Source organism: Melozone crissalis, unplaced genomic scaffold, assembly GCF_028551555.1.
Source record: "Melozone crissalis strain CALT ecotype California unplaced genomic scaffold, PUWL_Pcris_2 ptg000056l_1, whole genome shotgun sequence".
NCBI lineage: Eukaryota > Metazoa > Chordata > Aves > Passeriformes > Passerellidae > Melozone > Melozone crissalis.
Window position 1 is genome coordinate 3,843,651 of NW_026535834.1, and position 27,755 is coordinate 3,871,405.

General features: G+C 42.1%; 1 protein-coding gene across 1 annotated transcript in view; it reads right to left on the minus strand.

Annotated features, from left to right (window-relative positions):
• The window catches only part of SYNE2 (spectrin repeat containing nuclear envelope protein 2), a 158,590-nt gene that overhangs the window by 32,805 nt on the left and 98,030 nt on the right, over window positions 1-27,755 (minus strand). The window contains exons 80-99 of the mRNA XM_054286717.1: window positions 27,526-27,722; window positions 27,177-27,309; window positions 26,355-26,537; window positions 25,772-25,918; window positions 23,993-24,169; window positions 22,661-22,816; window positions 21,154-21,303; window positions 18,636-18,812; window positions 17,341-17,474; window positions 16,004-16,208; window positions 13,899-14,078; window positions 12,348-12,473; window positions 11,693-11,847; window positions 10,996-11,143; window positions 10,191-10,285; window positions 8,686-8,920; window positions 7,132-7,326; window positions 6,288-6,413; window positions 4,242-4,397; window positions 237-395 (exon numbers count right to left, since the gene is read on the minus strand). Of these exons, the coding sequence (XP_054142692.1) occupies window positions 237-395; window positions 4,242-4,397; window positions 6,288-6,413; window positions 7,132-7,326; window positions 8,686-8,920; window positions 10,191-10,285; window positions 10,996-11,143; window positions 11,693-11,847; window positions 12,348-12,473; window positions 13,899-14,078; window positions 16,004-16,208; window positions 17,341-17,474; window positions 18,636-18,812; window positions 21,154-21,303; window positions 22,661-22,816; window positions 23,993-24,169; window positions 25,772-25,918; window positions 26,355-26,537; window positions 27,177-27,309; window positions 27,526-27,722 (3,234 nt within the window). The remainder of the gene's footprint in view (window positions 1-236; window positions 396-4,241; window positions 4,398-6,287; window positions 6,414-7,131; window positions 7,327-8,685; window positions 8,921-10,190; window positions 10,286-10,995; window positions 11,144-11,692; window positions 11,848-12,347; window positions 12,474-13,898; window positions 14,079-16,003; window positions 16,209-17,340; window positions 17,475-18,635; window positions 18,813-21,153; window positions 21,304-22,660; window positions 22,817-23,992; window positions 24,170-25,771; window positions 25,919-26,354; window positions 26,538-27,176; window positions 27,310-27,525; window positions 27,723-27,755) is intronic.

Below are 27,755 nucleotides of genomic sequence, written 5' to 3' on the forward strand. Positions count from 1 at the left end.
CAGACCCCACCACCACAGCTCACACTGACTAAATGCAGTCCAGTGGCATTTCTGCTCTGTATTAAGCTCCAAATCTGAGTATCAAGAAGAGCTAATGATAGAAAAGCTCATCTCACAAAACCCTGTGTGTGCTGTTTTTACATCATGTATCACTTCCAAGAGCAATGAATGCATGAGGAATGGTGCCTCTGTAATGAGTTATCTGACTGCAATTGAAAAGTGGCATTACTGCTTACCTTCTGCAGTTTGTCTATCATGTCCTCAATGCTAACATCTGCAGTCTGCAACACTTTGCTTTCCATTTGGACCAGCCAGGAGCACAGCTCCTTATTCTTCTCATTGAACACGATCCAGGCATTGAGCCTGTCCTCGATCTCCTGCTTCCTCAGGGACACCTGTGGAAAAGCACACACAAGAAATTCTAGCAACAGCTTTTTCTGGAAGGAAAACAGCAATTATGAGCCTTCTAATTTCTAGTCTGCAGTTGATCTTATTCCATTTTGCAGGAGCAGTTATCAAGTATCCTACTTTCCTTTCCAAAGCCATCAAGCAGATTGTTATTACATCTTATTTTGGATTGCAGGGCAAAAAGTTGACTTGCAAATACCAGATTTTCTCCCTCAGAAGAAACAAACTGAGTGACAGCTTTATAAATAATGTGCTTTTATAATAATTTAAATGTTACTCAGTGAAAACCAGAAAATGTCAAACACAGAAGGAATATAAAATACATAATTACTACATACTGTTTAGTATGGCCTCATATATAACACAAGAGAAATAACACCTGGGTAAGTTCTTATTTTTCTGCCACTCTAAGAGAAACTTTGCATCTACTGTCTGCAATTACTTTATCTCTATAAAAGCCTCCCTGTTTTCTTTCCATTTGCCCAGCAGTAATTGGAGAACTTCCAAAAAATGAGCATCAAGAATCTATCATTTTCATTGAAAACTATGGATTTTTTTTCCCCATCAAAAATACGTTTTCCAGGATGGATAAACAAATTGTCTAGACAGAGCAATTAAGGTCTGAGACTGCCTGAAAAAGCAGAGTTATTATCATTGCTCCAATATCTCAGAAATAAGCAGGGTAACACTTCTAACTAGCTAATAGCACCTGTCTCTAGCCTAAGGCTCTTAAACATGTATTTATTTATTAAGCTTGATGGATTCCTGTACCAGGATATATGGGACAAAGGAAGTGAAAAATGGTTCAAACTCTCCTGAAGCAAGAGAAACAAGTAACTCCTCATTCTCACCAATAAATTCTGTCTATAAAGATTGTGCATAACATTTTGCTTGTCTTGGCTGTAAATGGCCACTCTAAATGTCTCCCCATGGCAGGAAACACTCCCTCTCCTCATCTCACATGCACTTTATACAGCATATGACTCCTCAAAATTCCATTGTTGATTCTTCTAGACTAATATCTAATACTGTTTTGTACCCCAGAGTGAAGTTTAAATGTGCAGTGTGGAAGCAAGGCCAGCTCCATGTAACACCAGCTCCAAAACAGAAGGCACCAAGCCATCTCCTACCACATTGCTTTTGTCCCCTAAATTCTGACTTGTTTTCAAGGAGGGGATGGAGAGCTGAAAGGGATTTCTGAATCCTTCTTTACAATCTGAGCAAAAAGACGAGGATGAAAGCACTGTCTTGGGACACAGGGAAACAATCTCCCAAGTTCTCCATAGGAAAAAGCCTGGAGGTGCCAGGGACCTCAAAAACTTTTTAAGAGTGTCCCTGCACTGAGATGATGCCATGTACCCTGAGCCTCAGAGGTTTGGAGGGTGAACCCTTCATCCTTCCTTAACCACTTGCAGCATCTCCCATGTATGGAGATGAGTTTACTCGGTCAGTGGAAGAACAGACTCTGCTTGTCAGCAAAACAAGCTCTAAATGCTGATGTGATTCTGACTCCAGGTTTGCCTGCTCAGAATGGGGCAAGGCAGGATTTTAAAAGCAAGAAACAGATTTAGCTGGCCAAGCAATACAGGCTGAGAGTAAAAAACAGGAACAACCCAAAAAATCCCAGACAAGCTTCTAGGAACATGAACCCTTCAAGCCATTGCTTTGAGCCCTTTCTCCTCTGCCCAGCTGCCCTGGTACCACCCCCATTTTGCACTCACTGTGTGAGCATCCTGTGCATTCCAAAGGGAAGCTAAAACAACATCCCCAGAGATGCTGGCTGGGATGAATGGTTAAATCTGTGACCTACATGCACCTTGCAAGGGCAGCTCTGTAAATGCTAATCCCTTGAGTGCATCTGCTCCCCCTGCCTGTCTGCCCCTGCCCAGTTGAGCACAGGCATCTGGCTGCCCCAGGGCTGTGACAGCTGCAGCTCTTTCACCTCCCTGCATTTATTCTGCACACTTTGCTCCACACAATGCATCTTGACCCTACTTTGTTATCCAAAATGAAGCAGTCATGCCAACAGCAGAGCTAAAAGTCTGCTCTCCAAGCCTGTGTCCAGCACTGAGCACCACTGTGGGCTCTCCTGAGGCTCATTAGGGCTGTGCAAACATTCAGAATCTCCCTCCCTACAGCACTCAAGAGATTCCTCCTACTACAGATTTTGTGTGCCTAACACAGTTACATTACTGTCACCTCTTTCCTGCCTCCAAGACAGACTGAACTCAGCGTGGCTCCCTCAGGAAATTAAAATGGAAATTTTGAATAAAATCTGATCTTAAATTACTACAGGAAATTACTACTTGGATAGACTGTAGTGGAGCACATATAAAAAATTTTAATTTTCAGGGCTATTCAACACAGTGGGGACAGCAGGCTTCAGTAGCTCACAAAAAGAATGAAAAATTACGAAGTTCTCTCATTTATAGGCTTAACTACAGATTTCCACTAGGAAAATGGTTCAGGCATTTTAATTTAAAAAATAATGGCTTGTATTTCTCAGAAGGGGAGAGAATGTCTCTGGAATTATTTTCAGAGTTCAGAAAAAATAACAGAGAAAACACTGGTTGTATAACAGCCGTCCAGTTTAAGAAATTAAATTATTCTTTCTCACTGCAATGCAAAAAAATGAATTATTCCAATCAAACCAAATAACTATTTCATCACAACACAGTTTGTGAAATAAGCACAGCTGTTCATTACTCTGGCAACATCCCCACCAAGATTGCTTGACCTTTGCCTGTGGAAAGGTTAGAAACAAAATACTAACTGGCTTCAATACTTTTTCCCAAACTGTAAAATAAAAGCTATTGACTTGTCAAGTAAAGGGATGCAAGAGTTTGGCTTGCTGGTGTGTAGAGCCCCCCCAAACAACTTAAGACCTTGAAGTATTTTATCTCTTCCAATCCTGTTAACAGGGCAAAGTAAACACACATTCAAACTGCAGAATAACCTAATGAATCGAGTCCATGTGACTTTGCTGTAAGTGTTCCCCAGCAATTTTACACACAACACTAAATTAAGTGCAATACAGCAACAAGCCGCAAATAATGCAAATGTTTCACAGCATTTTCCTGCTACAAAGAAGACAAGTCAGTTCTCAATGTGTTCAAGCCCTAGGAGTTAGTATTTAAGCACATTTGAGTTTCCTTTCTGCTGGCATTTTGTTTCAACTTCCCTCTTCCTTTCCTTGCTCCATGCCCTCAGGCAATTCCTGTGCTTATCCCTCCCTGCCTTTGGCAGCCAGGAACAAAGGCACCGATTCCAGCAAACAGCTGCATCTGGCTCTGTGCAGTCAGAGACTTACACAGGGTTACACAGCCACTTCTTACAAAGGGTTTGCAACAAAACCCTGGGCAGGATTTTGTTGTCCAGGACACAAAGGGTGAACTCCATCCCTGGCCAGCTGTGGGGGAGCAGCCCCATTCCCAGCCAGAAGTGCCAGAGGGGCTGAGCCCAGGAGAAACCCCAGTCCTGCCCCAGAAGAAACCTCAGTTCTGTCCCAGGAGAAACCCCAGCCCTGTCCCCAAGAGAAACCCCAGCCCTGTCCCCAAGAGAAACCCCAGCCCTGCCCCGGGAGAAACCCCAGTCCTGGAGAAACCCCAGTCCTGCCCCGGGAGAAACCCCAGTCCTGCCCCGGGAGAAACCCCAGTCCTGCTCCAGGAGAAACCCCAGCTCTGCTCCAGGAGAAACCCCAGTCCTGCCTCAGGGGAAACCCCAGTCCTGCCTCAGGGAAACCCCAGCCCTGCCTCAGGGAAACCCCAGCTCTGCTCCAGGAGAAACCCCAGTCCTGCCCCAGGGAAACCAGCCCAGAGGAGGGGAACACTCACCCGCAAGCAGAGCTCTTCCCACTGCCTGTGCAAATGCTCCACTTGCTCCTTGAGCACCATCATGTCCTCGGTGAGGATGAGGTGTGCCAGCTCCGCCTTCATGGCCTGCAGCTCCTTCATGTCGTGGGCCCAGTCTGCCAGCGACTGCTCCAGCTCCTGCATGGAAATGCACCCGCACAAGCCTTGGCACTAAGCTCCTCAGCTTTCCAAACCTGCTGCCTAATCCCTGCCTGGCCTGTGGGGGAGGAGAGCAGGGAATGTGCAGCCGCCTGTGTTGGGGCTGGGCTGGCCAGGATCCCCAGGAGATCACTGGAATCCCACTGGAACCCATGGCAGTGTCCCACTGACCCACCGGTACCATCCCTGCATCCCGAAGTGCTGGGACAGCCTGGCCCCAGCAGCTCCCCATGCTCCAGGGCAGCATCTGGGCTCTCACACCCAGGCCAGCACATGCCTGCTTCTTCAGGGTTTCCTTTATTCCTGTTATAATTGCTTTGGACAAGTTGCTTTCCACCTGTATTTGCTCCAATTTCAAGTTATTTTTCTAAACACACAAAAAGATTAAATCAGTTGCCTTCTCTAATGAATGATGTCATAGGCACTTCCTCAGATTTGTGAGGAATGTGGAGCTTTTAAACTGCTTGTTCACAGAAAACAGGCTCTCTTTCTGCTTTGCTCCCTCAACTCCCCTTTCTCTTTATTATAAGTTACACATTTTCTTTAACACTGTTAAAATTGTCACCTAAAGGGCAGAGGTACCACTGCCTGCAGCTGGGGAATATGACAGTCTACACACAAGGTCCTAGGTCCCATTTTGCAAAAAAGCTGCTGGGAAGGGTCACTGGCTCATCCAATAAAAAAAACCTCAGAGAGAATCCAGTTTGTCTCATTTGGAAGGGGAAAAAAAAACTGTGAGTGTTTGTGTCAGAAGTGTGCTGGGTCTAAACCCTGTGAGGATTTTCACAAGTCTTGGACCCAGCTTCAACACTAGAGGAAAACACCAAACAAACCTGACTCTAAAATTTACCTGAGGTCACACTATTCCTATAGATGTGCACACATGCATTAAGGTCTCCTAACAAGGGGCAAATCCAGAGCAATTACAGAGCTAACTATGGAGTTTCATGGGACTTTGCTAGGCTTATAGAAGGTCCAGGGCTGAAAGAAAAATAGCTTTATTCCAGATAGAAATGCAAAGCAGGAAGAGCATGCCATGCCATTTTAGTCCTTTATTGTACTACAACACCTACTAGCAGCACTTGCACTGGCACTGCCTGACCCTGCTGCCTCTGCAGCTGAATTTGTCTTGCTGGGATAAGAGGCAGAAGCTGTGTGCTTCCATCTCACAGATAAGTCAGGGCTACAGCAAGGCTGCTGCCGTGGGAAAGGCAGCCAGCACTCATAAAGAAGATTTCAGACAGCTGATAATGAGTTCAAAGCCTTGGCTTGTTAATAAGCTTATTTGTTTCCACTACATAGGTCAATAATTCACTTCATAAAAGGATGATGAAAGACTGACCACTCCAGACAAATGTCTCCTATTCCTTGGAAATGTTTTTCTTGCCATTTAATTTTCATGGTGCACTATGGGCTGCAAGGAATTTTGCCACTCCCTTACTCTTAATTTTCCTTCTCTTTAATTATTCCCAGATCCTGCAGGTATGTATGGTGCTTTGCAGAATTACAAGGTCTCTTGCCTAAGGAGCTCCATGTGCAAAATGGATTGGGAAACAAAAAGGGAGGTTCAGTCATGAGACAGGAGCCAATTGAGCTGAGAGAAGGGAGCTTTTTCCCTTTTGTTTGAGAAACTACTTATTTTATAAATTCAGACTGTAAAGGGAGCAGAAGCAGGAAAAGAAATTCCAAACAGTACTACTACTACTCAATCTTCTTGATCAGCTGGACTTTGGAGATGGGCAGCAATCAGGATGGTATAAAGAGAAATTCAGTGTCACTGAAGAGCAGGTAAGAAAGAAAACTGATTTTACAGGGATGAGGTGCTGTGCAAAGACTACATCAATTTAAATACAATATAGCTGTTCATACCTTAATATGTTCCTTGGCTTTGTGGAGCTCTTCATGTTCAACAGGGAGTGGATCTTTTACTTTCTCCTTTAGCTCTTGCAGCCTGCTTTCCAGTTCCTTGGTTTGCTTTTCAAAGCGGTCACAAGTCTGCCCAGGGAGAACCAAAGAAATATAAAAGGTGAGGATAATTTATCAAAACATATGAACCACACGGATATGTTACAAAATAGCATCTTCAACCCACTGCAATAATCTACCTTGTGCTCTGGTTTTTTGAATTTTCCTTTTTGATACATAGTGCCACCCACAAGATTTTGGTGCTTGCATTTACAGAACTTCAAGCCTCTCTTATTTAAGCCTTGCCTAAGAGAGCATTTCTGCTCACTTTGTTTTGTTCAACCCAAGAGGCTTTAAGCATGGTTTTTGGACTCTATCAGTGACAGTATTCAATTTTAAGACATACCTAACATCCTACCTAGCCATGAAAGCCAATTCATTGCTGTAAGGAAATATATACGACCAGCCCTTCTATTTATATGCTGAAAAACATGAGGAGGAACAAATCATGTTAACTCTAAGCTAAATTTCAGCTTTACAGCCCAAAGCAGGAGTGAGCTCCAGGCCATGGGGAGCTTCAGAACAATCAGAGCAGAAACATCCATTGTAGCAACAAATGGAATCCAACTCAATTTCCTTTGGAGAATCAGGGGACCACAGTTTCAGCATTCCCCAAGCCCTGATGACACATGACAGGCACCTCCCTCAGAGTGCCCCTGCAGTGAGCAGCAGCCCAGCCTGGAGATGGTGGGACTGGGAAGCTCCTGAGACCCAAGGCAGAGCAGCAGGTGGGGAGGGCATCACCTACCTGCAGGGTGCCACTGAACTGCATCTTCTTCTTCTCCAGCAGGGCCTGGGTTTTCCCCCAGCGCTGCTGTAGCTGGCTGAGCTCCTCCTGGAGGGCAGCGCTGGTGCTGGGATCGGAGACAGCGCGCAGCTTCTCCCCGACGTCGATGACCAAGGTGTACATGGCTTCCCACCTCTGAAGGATCACTGCCTTACTCTTGAAAAGGAAAAAAAGTTAACTTTCCAAGCTGTTCTTAGAAAGTTCCAGAAGTGCTTTTTTGGTATTTCACTTGGGAAGATGACTCACAAGGTACAGCTTTGTTCACAGTCGTTAAAGAGGAATCAATAGATTTCCTACATGCTTCTTTAATTTCAGAAAAATCATGTTTTCTGTGATATTTTGATTTATAAAACTCTACAAAAGCTTTCCCCAGACCAAATCTATAGTGCCAGACTGAAAGTGTAGCAGTCAAAAATACAAACTAAGTTCTGTGACCACCTCTAAGGTCAACATCTTAGGCTCATTTTTTCAGAGATAACAGCCCTGTTAATCATGATGCACTCCAAGTGAAGTAAGCCATCAATAATAATTTGCCCACAACAAATTGATCCCTAACACAAAGAGGTATAATCAGAGAGTCTTAATGTAGAACAGCAGCAGGAGGAAAAGGGCAATCTGGAGTAGGAGGGAGAAGACTTTCTGGCTTTTCTCACTAAGAAAAAAGCATGAGCACTAAGTTGTAAAATCTGCTGAAAATCACCTTTACACAGCAGGTAGAAATACAGATGAAATAAAAAGGGCAAGCACCAAATGGAATACTGGTAATGTGCTAATCCATCAACACTAGGTGTGTGGGGACACAATATAAATCTTGGAGTGTGCAAGTAGCATTCAGTAGTAGGATTTTAAAAGGTTTTAGATTGCCTTATGCAACCATCAAGTTCACTGCTTGTTTCTACCTTCCTATAAAACAAAGAGGTCCACAGTTAAATGCAAAACTAAAACATCCAAAATTAACAAAGGAAAATATTTTTTTCCACTGCATGTAAAATGCAGAACTCACTGTTCTGAAGAACTGATCATAAGGTTTGTGTATCTTTGAGTGAAGAGATTCCCTTGCTTTTTCTTAGTTTCTGGCCTCTCCAGCCCATCCCTGAACACACAGGATGTATAGAGCCTGTTTTGCCACACAAGTACCTTTCTTCAGGCAAAATAAAAGGCCTGAATTCAGCAGTCATGTCAGTAAGATGCACACAGACCTAGAGGTTACCTGCTGACTAGTGTGTCTGTCTCATCTGGCACCCTGAATTGCCATTTTCATATCCATAAGATTTTTAAAGCATGCAAGGCTGCTAAATGGCCATGCTGATCAAGAAGTTTCTGAGTACAATGAGCCTTTTGCAATGCCACTGCTTTCTTACCTGTGCTCAGCTCTAAGGAAAAAAGTATCACCAATCATTTCTCCCCCAAGAAAAGTGTCTGATTTTAAAGCTTTTTGCCTGACTGGACAGAAGCTTTTTCATTCTGAGGGAAAAAGCCCACATATTTTAGATTTATGAGAAATAAACACAGTACCTTGAAATCATGAATTACATTTCTAAGCTGGTAAAGGCTGTAACAGTCCTGGCTCTTCACAGCTGCAAGGAAGCTATTTGTGTCATCAAGGAACCTGCTGAGGCTCTGCAGGGAACTCCTGAAGAGCTGCCACTGGCTCACGAGTCCATCGATGTCCTTCTTCCTCTGCTGAACCATCCGGATAACATTCTGCCACTGCTCCTTCAGCAGTGTCAGCTTGGAAATAAACTCTGTCCTGAAAATTACAAGGGCTGAGTGTTAATTAATTTTGATCTCAAGGCTGCATATTACAGTAATTGTGATGGAGCTCCATTTGGAAAGTTGTTTTTCAATTATAATACCCAGCAATCCAAGAAAGCTCTTTGCAGCCCTAAGCTCAGCCCTGCTCCCTGTATTCCATCTTTTAAGCAATCCAAACAACCTTTTACATGATACAAAAGAGGGCAAGGCAAGTCAATCTTGCAATTGTGGTGTAGCAACATACATAATACAGCAATCAGACACAATATGCACTAAACACTTCTCTGGAGAACAAAAAGGTCAATCCAAGTGAGACAAGGTCACTGATTACGCTGCAAAATTGATCTGCACAATGGAAAATTGTGTAGTTATTGAACCCATTTAAGCAGTTATTTTGTCCTCTTCTTCAACATGGTCAGATGATCCAGCAGATCTGGCTGGTTGGTTAAGGCAACCCCATCTATCAATTCTGCTTCTTGGCAGGAGGCCACTGTCCCTGGTTTACTCTTACACAAACCCCTGCCTTCGTGTGGGTAGTTCCAAACACAAAAATCCAGCAGCTCACCTTAGTGCAGCCCTACCTTCCCTGGCAGTTTTAAGCCAAGCTATGGATTCCATACTGCCATGTCTGAGGGGAGCACACACACTGTCCTGCCAAGTCTCTGGAAGCAGCAAGGTCTGGCAGGGAGGGAAATGTGTTCACCCCAAACACCTGAGGCAGCTGAACACCTGCTCACAGCCATTACCTGCTGTTTCTCACATTGATTAAGAGAAAGGTGTAAGATCATACTGATAAAAAACAGGTTTAGGAACCATACATTTGGGGTTTCATGGCCAGTGAGTCAATGCCCTGCCACGTGTGCCAGGAGCAATGTGGACAGTCCACACCTGTGCACTCTGAGAAGCAGAGAGGTCCAGGAAGAGGGAGAGCATCCTTCATATGCAGCATCCTCATTATGCTGTGTGGGCAGGCAGCTCCTCAACCACAGCCACAGAACAAAAGACTCCTCTTCAGGAGCAATTATTTTTGTTTTCAATCCAGCCTGTGACTACCCCAAATGCACTCTGGCCAGGGCACCTGTGTTTCTTTCTCACTGCACCTTCTCATGCTTTTGCAAAATGTGACAGGTGATGATTCAAAGAGTAAATCCAGCTAAGAATTTGGATTTATGTCCTCATAAGAGCAAAGATTCAATACCAATTCCAAGGAATACAGCATATTCACTAAATGACCAAGATCTTAAGGAGAAAACCAAATAAAGTACCTTTTCTCTGCTTCTCCAGATTCCAAGGAGAGTAGAACTTTTTCTATGATAGAATTAAATGTTTGCTGATTTATGGAAATCTCAGTCTGCAGCATCTGAAAATACCAAGAGAACAAGTTTTAACTATGCTGTGAACAACCTTTGCTATGAAAGCTGCTTCTGCTCCTCTAGAGTGACAGGATTTATTTAATTGTAAAAGCTGAAAACTATTATTTTCAATTGCTAGTGTCAAATGTGCCCTAAGACTCCACAGTTTTTGGATTCCAGGAGGAATTTGCACATATGTGATAATGGACCACAGCATGAGCTGGATGATAGAGATAACTGATACCTAAAGATTTTTGACTGTTTCTCTGTAACACATAGCAACTGTCTGGAAAAATGCCAGAGAAAATAGATTTTTCATGAAAATCGAATTTCTGGTCAAACCAGAAATATGCTATTTTAAATGCATTTCTTCCAGAAACTGTTGAGATTGCTGCTAGGTCTCCATCAAACTATCCAGTTAGCTGCCACAGGCTCCAGTGCTCTGGGACAGGCAGACAAGTGCACCTCAGGGCTGGGGAAATTTAGGACTTCCATGACACAGCACATGAAGATGCACTCCTAAAGGTCTGATTCTGGCAAAAAGGGATCTGTCCCTTTGGAAAAGGATTTTCATGTTTCAGAGCTTTTACCTAAATAGGCATTTCAAGAGTGAAATGCTCTGTAAAATCCTGCCCAGATCTAATTTCAAAAGGCACAGAATTTTCTAGTGATTTCCCCCTGCCTTCATCATTCAAAATGATTTTAGAGGTAGCTTTACCTCATATACTCTCTGTTGCTCTTGCAGTTCTTCAAACCGTCCTGGAATATCTGTTTTTAAGGCTTCTTTCATTTTTTCTAGGAATTTCATCCACTTTTCACATTTCTGGAAGAATTTCTTCTCATCATTTTGCGTTCCCTCAAGCATACTGTAAAACAAAATGAATAGCCAGAAACTTCTGTTGGTGGATGTTTTTCTGTGTATGTTTATATATATATATAAAAATATAAATAATAAAATATAATATAATATAATATAATATAATAATTATATTATTATATACAAAATTATATATAGTTTTATATATAATATAATAACCATATTATTATATTATATATAATAATATAATACAATTATTATCTATTTATTTAGAAATTTATTTTCTTATTTTAAATATTTTTAATATTTATTTTAAATATTTTTTATTCATTTTAAAATTAACATATGGGGGTTTCACTTGGCACTTTGCTCCCTTCTTCCCCTACAAACATCCAGGTTTTTGCTTCAAGTGACTTGGAATACAAATAGCCACTGAAAAATCAAGTAAAATGCAAGGGCAGAATTCTACCTGGCAAGCCCCTGAGAAAGCTGAGAACAGATTGCAAGATGTTCTATGCTTTAATTTGGTTTTCATTTCAATCACAGGAAAGGGAATTGCTACTAGTGATTTTTTTTTTTTTTTGTTTGCATTTCAGACCTGCAACACTCCAGAGCAGCTGCTGTTTTCTGACTCCACTGCCGAGTCAGGCTCTGCATTTTCTTCATGGTGAAGTCACTGAGTGGCAGCTTTATGCTTGCTTCATTCAAACTCTCTATGCTTGGAGAAAGTGCAGCAAGCTCCAGTGTCTGATTCTGGAAGTAAGGAAAAAACAATTTATTGTAGAAAAGTACTGCCTTTCTTTCATGTAAAACAAGTATAGAAGCTTATTCCCCACAACTTGAAAACACCCAACATTTCTGTGTTAACTTCAAAAAATACAGGGGAATAAAAAGTAATAACTCTTTTACATAGGGTCACTTTTCCAACAGTACTGAACAGATATTCAAGACCTGGAACCTCCACTTTTACCTCATACCCTACATTGAGGGAAACAGGGCAGCTCCAGAGCAAAGCTGGGGAAAAAGATCTCACAACAACCCCAAATCTGGTGATTTTCCTCTCTTCCATGCAGGCATTTGGCCTGAAATGTAGACCTAGAGTTTCTAAACTTTAATAATTCCCTTTTGTGTTTTGGCTGAATTATAGTTACTCTCATAGAAGCGCTGCAACTGTGACATTTAGGACACAAAGGGCATTTTGAAGTGGGCAAGAGCTGAGTAATATCTTTCTGTATTTGGGAATGCAAACATACCATGAGCAATTCTGAGTTGTCTCCTTCCTCTAGACAGAGGCTATCAAAGGTGTCTGTGCAATTCTTGACACGACCCTCCAGTGTTTCCAGGCAGTTGTTGAAATCCTCCAGTTGTAAAAGATTGAACTGGGGTGAATATTGAAAATTTATATTAGTTACTATTTATTACACTTGTTCAGTAGACAAAAAGGGGCAATAAGCAATATTTTTAGGAAAATAAACAGTTATTAAATTCTAATGCATTTATAACTATCTATTGAACTTTTTTCCATTTTTAAACTGGACAAGGGGAAAATCTAACCCAAAGCAGAGGGCAAGAAACAGAATCTCCCAATTCTGAGACAGCTGTAACTCTGTGAAAGGAATAGGGGTTTCTGTGATTCCTTTCATAGCTTTGTGCTATTTAACTTATTGTGAAATTGGAAAGTCAAAACTCAGCTTATCAGAGGGGGAAACCTGTGAAAATGAGATTCCTTTGAAGTACACATAAATCCTGCACAACCAAAGCTGTGCAGCTCACAGGAGCTCTGTGGAGAAATCAGTAGGGCTGGAATTCAACTTTCCTGTAGCAGAATAGCACTGGGAAAGCTTTTTCTTTCTTTCCAGAATTAAACTCCATATCTCTGAGAGAACTTACACAACAACAGTTTTTTAAGGGATGAATGGCAAAAACTGGTGTATGGAGAGAGATTGCTGTGGTAATACCACAGGGTTAAACCAGAGAAAATGACTACCCAGAAATGTTTTTTTTTCATGCAGTGAGAAGTTCACAGGGAATATGAGAAACCTGTTATCTTCACAAAGATTTCTGGCTTCCAGCCATTAACTGTGCTGATAGATGGAGTCATAAATAGAGCTAGCTTCAAATGTCTTGATGAATTTGGGTTCACTTTAAAACAGAACATATCATTGAAACCAGACGTTTTCCATGGATTAATTCTACATCAGTCAATGTCCAGCAGTACATTTGCTTGGAAGCTTTCTCAGGAATACTACTACTACTACTCTGAGCAGAGCTCCTGCATCCAGGTCTCTCCCCACCTGGCCTGAACAGGAATGTGAATCTGGTCCTCAGAATTACATGAAATGGTCACAGTTCTCTGTTTGGTCTTAGGTTCACTACATGAACCTAAGGAAAACTTTTCTTCCCAAGGAAAACTGAAGCCCATGATTTTTTTTTCAAGAGAGAGCTGAGAAAGTTCACAACTTACTTCAAAGTTCAAAAAAATAAAAAAACCATTTCCTAATCTTTCATCATCTGAGGGTCCTGGGGATAACAGGCCCAGTGACAGAGGCTGTTAGAGCAACACGAGCAGGTGAGCAGGTGAAATCCTTCACCTGTTCTTCTGACTTCATGTGTTATTTCTTTATATAGTTTATAATCCTGCTGAGTTTTAATGAATTCAAATTCCAATTCAAGAACTATAGTGAGTTTTAATGAATTGAAATTTCAATTCAAAAACTAGAGTGCTCTAGTGAGGAATGTGGCTCACACAGGACTCTAGTGAAGTTACTCCACACTAACTGCTAATTTAATATTAAAAAAAATACCTGAAGTTCATCCAACTTCCTCTGCAACATCTTTTCCAAATAGGTTGCTCTCTGGAATGGCTGCAGCTTCTCCATCAGAATGGCCTCAGCAGCTGTCCCAGCCTGCTGTTTTATCCTGTCAGCCTGCAAATAAATCTGGGCTCGGCATCCTGCGAGGTTTTGAAGGCCATGCTGTAAATTCTGATGGGAGAAGGGAAAAGGGAAAAAAAAAGTCAGTAAATGAATCAGATCATCATTCATGTGCCACTTTCATTTGGTATCTTTTGTTGCTGTAACTAAACTCTTTTTGTTGAGCCCATCTGGGGGCCAAGCTCAGCTGCGGCGAAAGCTTCAGTCTTTTACTTGGAGGATAATGGGAATGGGATCCTTTGAGTGCAGTGCTGGGAAAGGCACAGTTCAGAGTTCAATGGAACACCAGTGACTTCAGGCAGTGGGATACTGCTGCTCCAGAGGAAATCAGGGAGGGAAATTGGGATATCCCTCTCTACAAGTTTTGTGTGTACAATAGAAGATGGAGTTACTAGCCCATGCTGCAGATGAGGAATGCCATTTAGTTACAGCCATACCAGTACTTTGGATCCCTCAGTGACTGAGGACTATGGGTTTGGTTTTATTTGTTCCCCTTCCCTTAGAAAGATGCTATAAAATTATACTCTGAAGGCAGTACAAGAACAAAGGGAGTAATTTTAGACTCATTCAATGTACCTGATTTTTTTTTTTCTTTTTTTTGACAAGTGAAATTTACTTTTAGGCATGAAACCCCCTGAAATTTGCCGCTATGTATTGTCTTTTCTGAGAATAATGAGCAAAGTCTTCTGATGAATAGCAAAGAACACACACATTTCCCTAAAAAGCAAAACAGTCCTTGCTTCCTGACCTCTATGAAAGGATCATGTTATAAAATACCACTCCAGCCATTTAATAAAGAACCCATTTTGATTTCTTCTTCTCTATATAAAAATTTATTTTTTATTTTTTGTGGTGGCAAAAATCCATAAAACCATAAATTTTCCTTATATATAGAGAGGAAAAGATTAGAGGGATTCAAATAAAATTTTGTGGTGCACATGTATATTCAAATACACATAACTCATATGCCATCTCATTGATCCTCGTTCTTTTAACTCACCACTTAAAAAAATTCACAAAAAATTCCATGTGTTCTACCCACACACACCAGGACAGGATCTACAGTGCCAACAGCATTTAGGTGGCCAGGCCTTGCTTAGCAGGTGTAGCACTCTTCCCAAAAATTTCCAGAAAATGCAATCCCTTTTTGCTGACATATTGGTGAATTTCTGTCACAGCCATTAGTATATCAGAAAAAAGTAAAAATATTTTGGTTTAGACTTTGCTGCTGTCAGTTTTTTCTGACAAAGAAAGATACATGAGTTCTTTTCCCTGTAAAGTTTCTTATTTAAGGCCACATGCAAATTGGAATATTCTGCACTTCTTCCAATTCATGGCTAGAAATTTATAAAGCACAATGAATCACTGCTCTGTCCTGACATAAGGATTATTATATTTCTTTATCACAGTCCAAAGAAACCAAAAATGCCAGAACCTAATGACACAGGGCTCACTGATAGAGTCCAATGTGCCATGTGGTTTCAGCATGAGATCTCATTTGCCTAAAATCAAAAGCATTTAGAGTAATCTAATGAGCTTAGAAATCTGTGAACTCATCACACCAGACCAAAACACAGCAGCAAATCCAATTAAAAACAATTTGAAGGCTGTGGAAGAGTTCAGGATGGTGATGTGCTCGGGAAAACTGCTCTTTTTTCTCTCAGCTATTGTTCTTGTAGATATTATTCCTCCTCCCCATAAGGTAAATAATTTTTCTTTCAGTGATTCCTTCCAATACAGGCCTGATCTTTTGTGCAGAGCAGGAAGTGGCAGAAATGGAATATGATTCCCTTCTGCTCTTTTCTCACCATACAAAGTTTGGTCTCTGGTCAAAGTGCTTAAAGGAAATACAAAAGTGCCTGTTCATGGGAGAAACCCACAGATTTTATCTTTTCCACTGACTGGATTGCAGGTAATCTTTTGCCTTATTTCTCAAAAATAAATCTTGGTTTTCCAGCAGCAGAAACTTCATGTACCTTCATCTGCTGTATCCTCTGCTCCAGGGTTTCTATGGAGTTCTCCTCAAGCACGTGAGCATCCAGAAGCTGAGCACACTGCTGGCTGTACTGCTCTAACTTGGCTGCTGTCTCAGAGCACAAAGCCTCAAAGGGCTCCCAGAGCTGCAGAGCTGCCTGTGCTGCCTGCAGCTGATCTGTGATGTCTTCATTTACTGAGTTCCACCTGCCAAAATATCAAAAGTATCAAAAGATTAAGAGTGTTTTCCCAGTAGGTTCTCCTGCAGAATGTGATCTGGCATAGGATTCCCAAGGGAGTTGCTTTGCATCCACAGCCATGTTCCTGAAAGCCACAGTTTGTGCTGTGGGACCTATCACATCAAAAGCATGCAGTAAAAAGTACAAGAGGTTCCTCATCCCTGAAAGTGTTCAAGGATGGATGGCTGTCCTAGGGTGACGTTATGATGCTTGTATCCCCATCCATGTGTTCTATTGATGCTGGATATGATGTTCTGTGCCTTCAAGACTGGCTCTGAAGAGTGAAAGTTTTGTTTGGGTTTCTTATCAGCCGCCCCGCCACGGCTGGCAGGACACACAGATGGGGCAGTACATGGTGCTGCTTTTGCCTGGCTTTTGGCTTTTGGCTTTGCTCTTGCTCTTCTGCTTTGCTCCTGCTTGCTCTTGCTTCTGCTCATTAGCTAGTTTAGCTAAATAGTCCAAATTTCTTCCTCAACTGTTTCTCCTTTCCCTTTTTTGGCACCACTCGAGCCTGCTCCGGGCTGGGCCCTGGCAAACCCCGAGAGTTTGCACCTTGTGGCCCAGCGGGGCCTACTCTGGGCAGCAGCTGCCCCAGCGCCGGAGGGACTGAGAACAGAGCCACCATCCCCAGAGAGACTTTCTGAATTTGTCATCTCTTTCAGAGCAGTGTCACCCAGTATTGTTCATTTTGTGTGCTGGGAGTGCTGTGCCTGTTAAATAAACAGGTTCTTTTCACTTCTCTCTGAGGAATCCTTCCCAAACTGGTTGTGGGGAGGAGCTGTGTGGATTTGCTTTCTGGAGGGGTCCCCTTTGGAGGTTTTCTCCCAAATTTGCCCTAAACCAGGACAATGGGGCTTGGAGAAACCTGGTCTGATGGAAGGTGTCCCTTTTTGTGGCAGGGGGGTGGAAATGAATGATCTTTAAGGTCCCTTCCAACCCAAACCATTCCATGATTCTGTGATTCTATTCCTCACAGAGATGCCCTTAGACAGGTGAGATGCATTAGTAGAGATTTGAAAATGCAGCAGATGTTTTAGTCCTGCCTCATAAACTTGGGTTTTTTAAATACTAATAACTGGGGTCTGATTTTGCAGGCTTACCTAGTGTGTGCCTCCATGCACTTCTGGTCAATAATCTCTGCAAAGGAGGGGGAACAGATCTTCTTCAGGTTACTGGCAGCAGCCTGGAGCTTGGCCCAACTTTCTTCACTGCTCTCTGATTCATCTTGAAGAGCCTGCAGAATGGATTATTGCAATTAATTGTGAGGGATAAATGACTTAAGTGTAACTTCCCCTATAGATTAGTAAGGATAAGGCAGCAATAATGTTATACTTCTGCAGCACAGATTAAAATGTTTGCAGAAAATGTAACACCAATTCCTAAAAATCAGGAAGCTAAGAGAGGTGAAATAGGAAAAAAAAAAAATTCAGGAGACCTGTTTTAAACTGAGATAATTTATTGGCTGTTAAAGAAAAAGCTCATTTAGCAAGTCCACACTTCTGAACTGAATAAATTAATTTGCTAGAAGCAAAAAATGCTTTTATTTTTAGCCACTGTTTCTACTGGCAGTCAAGTTGGCTTGGTATCTCCTGCCCTCAGCTGCAAGCTCCCCCTCCTGATATAGGCCATTGCAGCATATCTGTGAACTGCTCCAGGTTAAAAGTAAACAGAATGATTGAAGGAAGAAGGTGCCCAGTTCCTTTTATTTATAACATGAGCCCAGGTGAGGGTGGGAAGAGCTTGTGCAGGGTTTACTGCCAAGAGTCCCATACCCAGCACTCACAGCCTCAGTCTGTCCTGCACCACTGCTGATACAACTCAAAAAAACCCCAAATCAGGCCTTATTTACAGGAAAACAGAGAATGCTTACACAGCCTTTCAACACTCATTTAGAGCCAGGAAAGGGGATTTTAGCCAGAACTGTGAAATGCCAGACCTAGGGGCAGCCTAACAGCCTAATCCAGATGCTCCACTTGGACTCTGTAACAGCCAAGCAGAGCAGCAGGAGGATCCAGAGCATTCATGTCTGGCATTCTGACTCATTCAGAGGCTGTGCAGGAGACTCCAGCTCTCTGGAGGGTGACAAAAGAGTTGGACTGGTGCTGGAGCAAGCAGAAATGCCAGGCTCAGCAGCAATACAAGGTGCAAGGGAGCACAAGGACTTGGTGGACTTTTTCCTTGAACCTTTTACCTAAACTGCACTCAAGTTGAACTTATGCACTACATAAAATAAGAAGTCTAAGTGCCTCTGGAGATAAAAAATTAGCAATATAGCACTAACTTCAGTGTCTTTATAAGAAAGAAAAAGTTGCTCAGATAATTTTTTTGGTCTTTTTTCAGTGGAGTTTGTTTGCCTAAAGGGAAAGAAGAAAGAACAGAAATAAGACAACTTTACCTGGAGAGTTTTGACCTGTTTTTTCAAAGCTTCCAATGAAGCTTCTTCCTCAGAAGGTTTGCACTGGTCTATGCAGTACAAATATCTTGTTGTCATCAAGCTGACTTCTGCATAAATTTCATCATATGCTCTCCATTGCTCCAGTATTGACTCCATTGAGGCCTTTAGCTGTGCAACCTGCAGATAAACCATTTTTGTTAATATTTCTTGGGTAGTCCTGACATATACATCACCTTTAAATTGACTTAGAAATCTAAACAAAATGCTCAATCCATGACAACCCACAAGAATTTGCCAAGTTGGAGTATTTTACTATATTTTTGGTAAGGAATTATGCAGGCTTCAAAAAAAGCAGTAAACCATATCTAGAGTAAAGTGTAAGAATTTGCTGGAAACCAAAATTTCACTGGAGGTCAAGGTGGCACTATTCTGCCAGAACACCCCAGGAAGTACTGAAATAATGAACAGCTTATTTCTTCCTGCCAAAATCAACCTGAAGTGGGAGGAAGTTGAAAGCCTTAATCTTCTTAGGAAGCAGATAGTTTGATCCAGAGATCAAGTTTCCTTTCAAGGACAATTTGAACAGAAATTGGTTTGCATGGAAGAAGCCACTGCAATACTCTGAGAGCTGTCATTCCTCTTATGTCATTGTGCTCTAATAATGCAGGCCCACCTGGACCCCAGGCTAGCAAGTTCAGGATTTTCATACAAAATTAAATGATTGATATTCCCTTTATTTTCTGTCCCTTTCATTAATGATGATATCCCCTTTATTTTCTGTCTCTTTCATTATTACAGTTTAATCTACAAGGGGCAGGCATGGTTTCCATTTGCCACAGGCTCCTGGACACTGCCAACACAAAAGCACAATCATCCTTCAATCATTTTTATCCTTCTGTTTCAGTGAAGTACCTAAGGCATGTCCTGGGTTAGATAAAACATTCACCTAGTTCAATACCTATTTTGAGTTATGCTTGGAGAAAAGCATGAAAACCAGGCAGACAACATCATGCCAGATTTTGGTTCTGACTATGCAGGCACAAAATGGAAGATGAAAAAATGTCCACTCTGCAGTTCACCCTAAATACACTGCATAGATAATTTTATCCTAGTACCCGAGTTTCAGACACACACAAGCTGGTGGATTAATCATCCCTATTCTCTTTTGAATCATGGTACAGGTGGGAGGAATCTCTAATTGCTTTTTGTAGCCTGTAGCTAATTACTGCCCACACAAGGAAGATGGAAAGGCATCGTTCCCGGGAAATGTCTCAGGGCCACAGACTCACAGGCTTGAGCTCAACCCACGGACAATTTAATCAAGGTATTCCATCTCCTTAGCCCTGTATTAGAAATCTCTGCCTGGCTCTGATGTGAGCAGTCACCCGTGGGAAGGAACCTGCACTCTCTGTTTCACTGCACACACAGACAGCTCAGCCCCAAGAACATCCTGCAGTTTGCAACTTCGGTACTTTAGTCAAACAATCCCTAAAATTAACATGACCCACGGTGACTGTAAGAAGAGAAAAAGCACCAGGCTGTCAATCCTGCCAATTTCTACCCCCAGCTATACATCATAAGGAAAAACTTTAATCGTGTACATAAACACAAATTTTCCTGCTTTCTTGGAAAGAAACAGTCACATCCTTTCTGCTGAAACCTAAACCAAGAAGCAGCAGATCAATACTGGATCGACATCTCTTATGGAAGAGTTCAAGCAAAAGGGCTCAGGTTTCACAAAGTTCTGAGGAAAAAAGGCAAGGACTCTGTAATAAAAAGTGTAAAGCAATCTTAACTAGAAACACAACCACTCCATCATGTAGAATTCTCTACAGTATGTGGTTATTTATTATCACAGATTCAAATCTTTAAATGTGTTCATTATTATCTCTCCTGCACCTATGAATTACATCAACATTAAAGAAAAGATCAGCTCCAATTATAAAGATATTATGACTATAAATACAAACTGCTGGGGAGTCAGTTTGCATGGGAAACCAATCTGCCAGACTCTCCTTGAAGCAACTGGAAACTACACAGGATTTGAGGATGGCAAAAGCCACCGTGGAGTGTGGATGAAAGAGTAACTGGGAGGTGGAAAAGCTGCAGTGAGAACAGGGCCAGAGTAGGCAGCTTCCACCAGTTGCACTACAAGGGAGAAAGAACAGGTTATGAAAGAGAAGGAGATAAAGTAAAAGAGTTTAAGGTTTCCATTTGCAACTTGACAGAAAAATAGCAGAGCTCTTTCTTTATTTTCTTAAGCTGCAGACGGGGATCTGTTCCTCCTCCCCTTGTACCCAAACTGCTTCAAGATCAGGCTAATTTTTCTCTCTCAACTTTGGAAATACATTAATTTACTTTACAGTAAAGACTGAAAATGGAATTCTTAGGAAGGTAAGGAGTAAGGAATACTTTGCATCTTTTTTGTACCAGCTCCTGCCATCCCATGAAGAAGATTAATGACATTGGTGGTCAGAACATGCAGTGCAGGAAACCTGAGCACAAGCAAGGCTTTTACCTGGTTTACAATGCTGCCCTTCATTTCACACAGCTCAGCTATCCTCAGGGACTGAGTTTCTGGGGTTTGTTCTGCACTACCATTCGAAGCCAAACTCTTTTTGAGCTCATCAAGAGTTTCGGATTTAGCCACGAGTTGATTTTCCAGCTCCTAATAATGGAAAAAAGAAGATAAGCAAGATCAGTTAATAAGATCATAAAAAAAACAACTTCTGTGTGAGGAGCTTAGGTAAACATTGCTACTTTAAAATCAATTTTGTGCAATTCTTCAGTCATGCAAATGTAAGACAGGAACTGGTTTATCAATGAGCAAGTCCCTGACATCCTAACAACTTCCGGAACGTTATTTTCAGTTTGTCCCTTTCCTCAGAGGGACCTCAATGGCAGAAATTCCACTGAAATCAACTCCAGTGAAATCAAGTGAGAACAATCTCTAATGAATGGACATACCTGAGACTCCTTCCCCAGCACAACCAGCAAGATTATAAGAGTCTTGACATGCTGGGGAAAGCTCAACAGAGCTCTTTACAATGTGAGGAACTATCCATACCCAAATGGGCCACAACATTTTCCTATAATGCTACACTTAAAGCCATGACCTTTTTTCACTTCTCACTGATTGTCCCCAAAACGTTTTTGAATTTGGACATCATTTTTATTGACCAAATGAATTTTAATGAAACATTTTAACCACCTGTATCCTAGCACTGTGTGTTGCTTAGAGCAGGTGAGTGTTTAGACCAAGCTACCCTCGTGCCTTTCCACCATTCTGGCCCCTGCACACATTTCAGAGATGCAAGTAACTCAGTGTGTAAGAGAGCACTCCAGACAATAAAAGCAGCCTACTACAAGAGAGAGATGTAACCATGGCAATGAAAGAACAAATATTCCATGTTAAAAAATAGAGAGGGAACACTGTACTGAATGAAAACAGCAGACTGTCAGAGTAACAGGAACCAGTTATTAGCTGGCTGCCACCTGTATTAATTTTGAGGGATCTGATGCCTAGAAAAACATAACAAAGGACACCCAGATCCTTGAGGCTGCTGCAGAGAGACTACACTACAGTCTAGGGCAGAAGTAGAGAGGGCAGCTATTTGTCCAAATGGGACTGAGTAGTTTCCATGACATTTTCATCACAGAGCTCTTCAAACTAATGGAATTCATAATTTCTGCCATGGCTGTGCTGAACTGAGAACTACTTCTATTGGAAGTACCTCAGAATATAATATTGCTGCACAACACTCCAAATACCATGAAGCAACGGCAGATGCATCTTCAATTGGTGGGAAAAAACACAGAATAGCCACTCACATTAAAAGTGGTTCTGTCTCTTTATCACCTGAATGCAACATGCTTTAATTAAAATGACACTGGAGAATTCTTCTGGGAAATGGCAGCTTCCTTTACATTTCTTTCTGTTAAAATCTGTGCAGTTCCTTAGTCTGGATTCAGCAAGGTGGGCTAAATAGGGTTTTTACAGTAACACCACTCATGTCATGCTTTACCTTGCAGTCATCTAAGGTGTTCTGTGCAGAGATCAGACTTGCTGGGGTCTGTAAGGATCTCAGTCGATCGCTCTGAGCTTCCAGCCAGTTGTGCAAAGTCTGGGCTTTGTTCTCATTCTCAGTAATATCCTCCAAAATGTGTTCCAGGTCTTGTATCTGAAAGTTACAGAAATGTTTTAACTTACTTAAACCTACAAGTGGGCAGAAACGGGGCTTTGTCTTCCATGACAAAATCAGACATTACAAAATCCATACTGAAAATACTCTTTAGAGAAAATATTTGGAAAGGAAAACCTAAAATGTTTTGCAGGCTCTTTAGGATCTGACTTTTTCCTTTGGAAGAAACAAGGCAGTGTGTATTCTGGAGCTGGGAGACCTGACAAGTTGGGAGACCCTGGGCTATGTGGACACATTCCTATGGAGTCTGAAAAATCTCGTTCTTACTAAAACCCACCAACAAGGCTACTCCGAAGAAAGGGACTTCAAGTTTCCTATCTTCAATCTTGGCCCTGAAGATCCATTAAATCCTAGAGTTGAATTTCATGAAAATGGTGGAAAAGATAACCTTTTCCCCAACAAAACTGAAATTTCATCATGGGAATCTTCAATTGTACGGGAAATGAAATTTCCACTTAAAATGTTTCTGGAAGATTTTCTGAACTAAAAGACATTGGCAATTTTCTATCTGACCAGAAGTCTTTGTATCTGGATTCAGAATGGCCAGCTTCTCCCAAAGCTGTATAAATTGAGACACAGAGATGAAAGAGAAATGTGTTGGTAGAGGGATCATGGTTGCATTTTGGGATTCTAAGCTCCCCCATGTCTTTTCCATATGAGTCACACCAGCTTTTCTGGGCATTGGGGCACATAAGCAGCAGCATCTAATTGTGGATGCATGGATTATTTCTAGCCTCACTAGAATAGAATAATTCTGAGGCATTGCCTGAAACAGATCTTCTCCAGAGAAACAAGAGTATATGCTGATAGGAAAATTCTGCATGTAGACTTGACTCTATCAGCTGCTGACCTTCAAAGCACTGCACTGGGAAAGCATATTTACTGCAGGAGGAGGACACTGACAGAGGAACTAATTTCAAGTGACCCAGGAGGGCTGGAGCAGGGCTGGGAAATGATCCCTGCTGTGCCTTGTCCAGGGGGTTCTTATGTCCCCATCTGAACGTGGCTGTCAACACTACTTAATAATCACTGTTTGCACAAATCCAACTGCTCCAACAGGAAAACTGCTGGTAGCTTAATATATCCCTAATACAGAGCAGTGGCACAGGCAAAACCAGAGCTGTAAGAGAGAAAGCCATGGGAACTCAATCCAACCTTTCTGTTGAGGGCTGCCTGCAGGCGGTGCCACCGCAGGTTCATCTCACCCAGGCACTCGGCAAACTCTGTCCTTTCGTAGCGCTTGCTCTCCACGTCACAGGTGCTCATCTGCAGCAGGGACTGGTTAACAAAATCTACCATCCACTGCTTAAAGTTCATCTCCATCATGTATTCCTGCAGGGGAAAAAGGAGAAAGAACAAAAATATAAATAAAGCAATCAGTTCTGTGGTTTTAATCTGAATGGTTCCAATGATGCTTCAAGGTGTGGCAATGGGGCATTGACAGCTTTGTTTGAATCATGACCTAAAATATTCTTCTGAAAGAGACTTATCTGTAGGAATAATTCTCAAATTTTACCATTCTGTATTTGTGTAGTGTTTCCATCCACTGAAATTTCTGCAGAAAATCTCTATCATTACATGGGCAGTTCAAGGTAAAAACAGGCTAGAGATGGAGCAGGGAATAAAACCCAGGGGTACCAGACCATGTACTTAATCCACTGGACAAAACCATCACACTGCCATGGGCCCAGATGAGGCCAAGACCAAGGCTTTCCCACACTCCTGCAACTCACAAGAAAATGAAGCATGAGCTTTTACTCTTTTTAACAAAACATCTGGTGTCAGAATAGAATATCAGAATACCTGGGAGGAAAAAGTGTCCTTCAGCATCAGTATCTCTTGTGCAGAGAGAGAAGTGAGAAAATACATGCAAAAGCAAAAACATAAGGGAATATCTTTTTATTTCAGAGGGTATTAAAAGAGAGTAGAAAAGGGCTCCATATTTATCCAGTAGTGCTCAGAGAAGTCACTAGGGAATACCACAGTAGCCACAGCTGCTTCCCTCTATGAATCTGTGACTGTCATCCCAGCTTTCTTCTCAGCACACACAACCCCACCTTGCTGACAAGTGCAAAAGACACCTACAAACCCACCTCTAAATATCCAAAGTGTTAAGAACAGCACCTACATGTCCCAACTGCCAAATCCAACTAATAGAGACCAAAATGTTACATATGCGCTATACCAAGGCACTTGGAAAGAAATGTTTGCATTGGCACTTGCCTTACCTGCAGCACCAAAGTGGCTGCAGCTGCAGACTGAGAACTGTCAGCCTGTCTGAGCCCTGGGCAGAGCAAAACAGGGCTCTGTGGGGATTCATGCCCTGAGGCTGGGCTCCATGGCATCTCTGTAGTACACAGCTTGAATCCTCCTTGTGGCTGGAGCAATCAGCCTCTGCCACTCATGCTCCAACATCTGAACAGTGCCCAGAGTTTGCTGCAGCCTCTCTCTCTCTCTCTCTCTCCCTGCAGGGATGTTCATCTTGTCCCTCTTTCCTAGCAGGTGATTTCTTTTGATGACCCATAATATTCACACCCCCTGTTCTCTAGTTAAATGGATTCAGGTTATGGAGCTCCATTAGGGTATTGCTTGTTAAAAAGACAGACTATAACACAACACAAACACAGAGTCTCTCCTCCTAAGGAAGGAAAGCTTTCCTGCTCATCACATTTGTCATCTAAATGCAAGAGACAGAACAGATGAGACAGATGGGACAGCATGAGAAAAGGAGATTACTGCCCAGCAGGCAGTAGCTGTATTGCAGAACAGGCAGTGGTTTGTGTGTCATGGAAGCATGAGGTTGTATAAAGGAGGATGTTACAGCACGTTTCAGACTGAGGAACCCTCTTGAGAGCAAGGGGAAGGATATGACAGTGCCTGTAGGCTGCTTCTACCCTTTTCACAGCAGGCCTGGACTCTCAGTTTCCCATTTACCTTGTACTTCTGAAGGAGGGTCTTGACCTGGGCAGCACTGCCTTGTGAATTTATTGGCTCCTCACATTCCTGCTGCTGTTCCACATGGTCCAGCCAGGCCATTAGTTCAGCAATAGCCTCTCGTGATGAAAGCTTTTCCATCTGAAGCTGAGGTAAAGCATATCATGAATCCTCTACACTCTACTTGTTAGAAATACCAAGGGAAATGGCATTTCTATTTTTAGAAAGGCTCAGGCACTATAATCGCATTATTGGGGCATGAACTTGAAATTGAGCCCTGTGCTCCAGAGAGGCAAATTATTTCAGTTCTAGAATTCATGAATTTGAAATAAAATTCTTTCTAATTCTGAGTAATTCTCTCTAATTTTAAGTAACAGACCTCCATGCAAAATCATAAAGATAATAAATATATTTAGAATAGCCCAGGAAGAACACAGTAATATTTAAAGTGCAGTACAATATTTGGGTTATTCTGAAAGCATGGCACAGCTAATTCAGAAAAAGTCAACTGAATTCCAGCAGCAGCATTTTAACATAATTATTTAGCTTGAACTGAGAGATGGCAGCAGAGTTTCTCACTCACCTGGTGAAGCTTTTCTTGGATGGCTGGGAGCTGTGTAATCAGCTCTCCCCATTTTTGCTCAAATTTTGCCAAGGATGACCTAAGTGCTGCAGTATCAGCTTGCTTCACATGGAGGAGCTGGCTGGCAGTGCTCACCACTGATGACTTCAGGGAAGATTTTTCATCAACTTCCTTAGAAAATGTCTGAGGTGCACAGGAGAAATTTAAGAGGAAGTAAATATTTATATATCTATTGAAATGAAGACAAACCATATTTTCACAGGATGAAATACCTCAACAAACAGATTTTATCAAGATGGCAAAGATCAGAAAATCTAAACATGTTCTGGCACATAAATAATTTTTTTGCCCACCTTGATATCTAGTGCTGAATGCCACCTTTTGCTCCCACAGAGATTGAGATTATCCTGATCCCCACTTCACACAGAGGTCCAGGGAGCAACCCCAGTCCTCAGACCTCTGGCCAGCTCACATCTACCAGTCACACCTTATGATGCTTTGCTTTCCCCTTGTGCACTGTTGCTTCTGTCTGGCCTCACACTGGGGCTGAACCTCCTGGCCAGCCATCCAAGGGGAGCAGGCAAAGACATGAAATGTAATTCAGCATGATTCTCTTTCCTGACTTTGGCTGACCACCTTCACTCCTGTACCCTGAGCCCACACTCCAGGGTCAGCTGTTGAGTGGCTTTGGGGCACACAGCCTTTCAGTGCTGATTATGTGGGTGGCTCAAGGGCATGGCAAACAAAAACACCCTCTCAAAAGGGTCATTTTCACCAGAGTTCACAAGGTCTTATCTAAAGCTGGCAGCAGAAATGACTTACAAACAAACTGCTGATGTTGTCCCTGATGGTGGCAAGATCCTGTGACACATTGAGAGACTGCTCCTTCCAAAAATTCATTCTCTGCTGAGCAGAATCCAACCATTTCATCAATTCCTCTGAGTCTCTGTTGTAGCTACAGGAGGAAACAAAACACAGAAACACATTTCTAGCTGAGGCTGGGATACATTTCTCACCCTCCCAGTTGTCTTCTCTGTGAGTAGACATGTGCTGTTCTGGCACCTCTGCTACTGCATAACCCAGAAGAAGCACAGCTTCAGCTGACATCTATTAAAAAAATCACAAACTAATGTCTAGCTCATACTTCAAACTTTTTATGTGTTGGACCCACCTGACCAGGAGTTTCAGTAATGTTTGAAGTCGGTGTAGCTCATGGCCAACTTTTTTGGTTAAAGACAACCACTGCTCTTCCAGCTTCCCAATCTGGCTTCTTATTTCTGGACAGTTCACAGCAGTCAGCAATTTCTTCCCTTCCTTCACCATCTGGTACAGCCTGGCATGCTTTTCATCAACACTGCTTTTGATTTTCTGTCAGAATATGGGAAGTTTGCAAAACAGTAA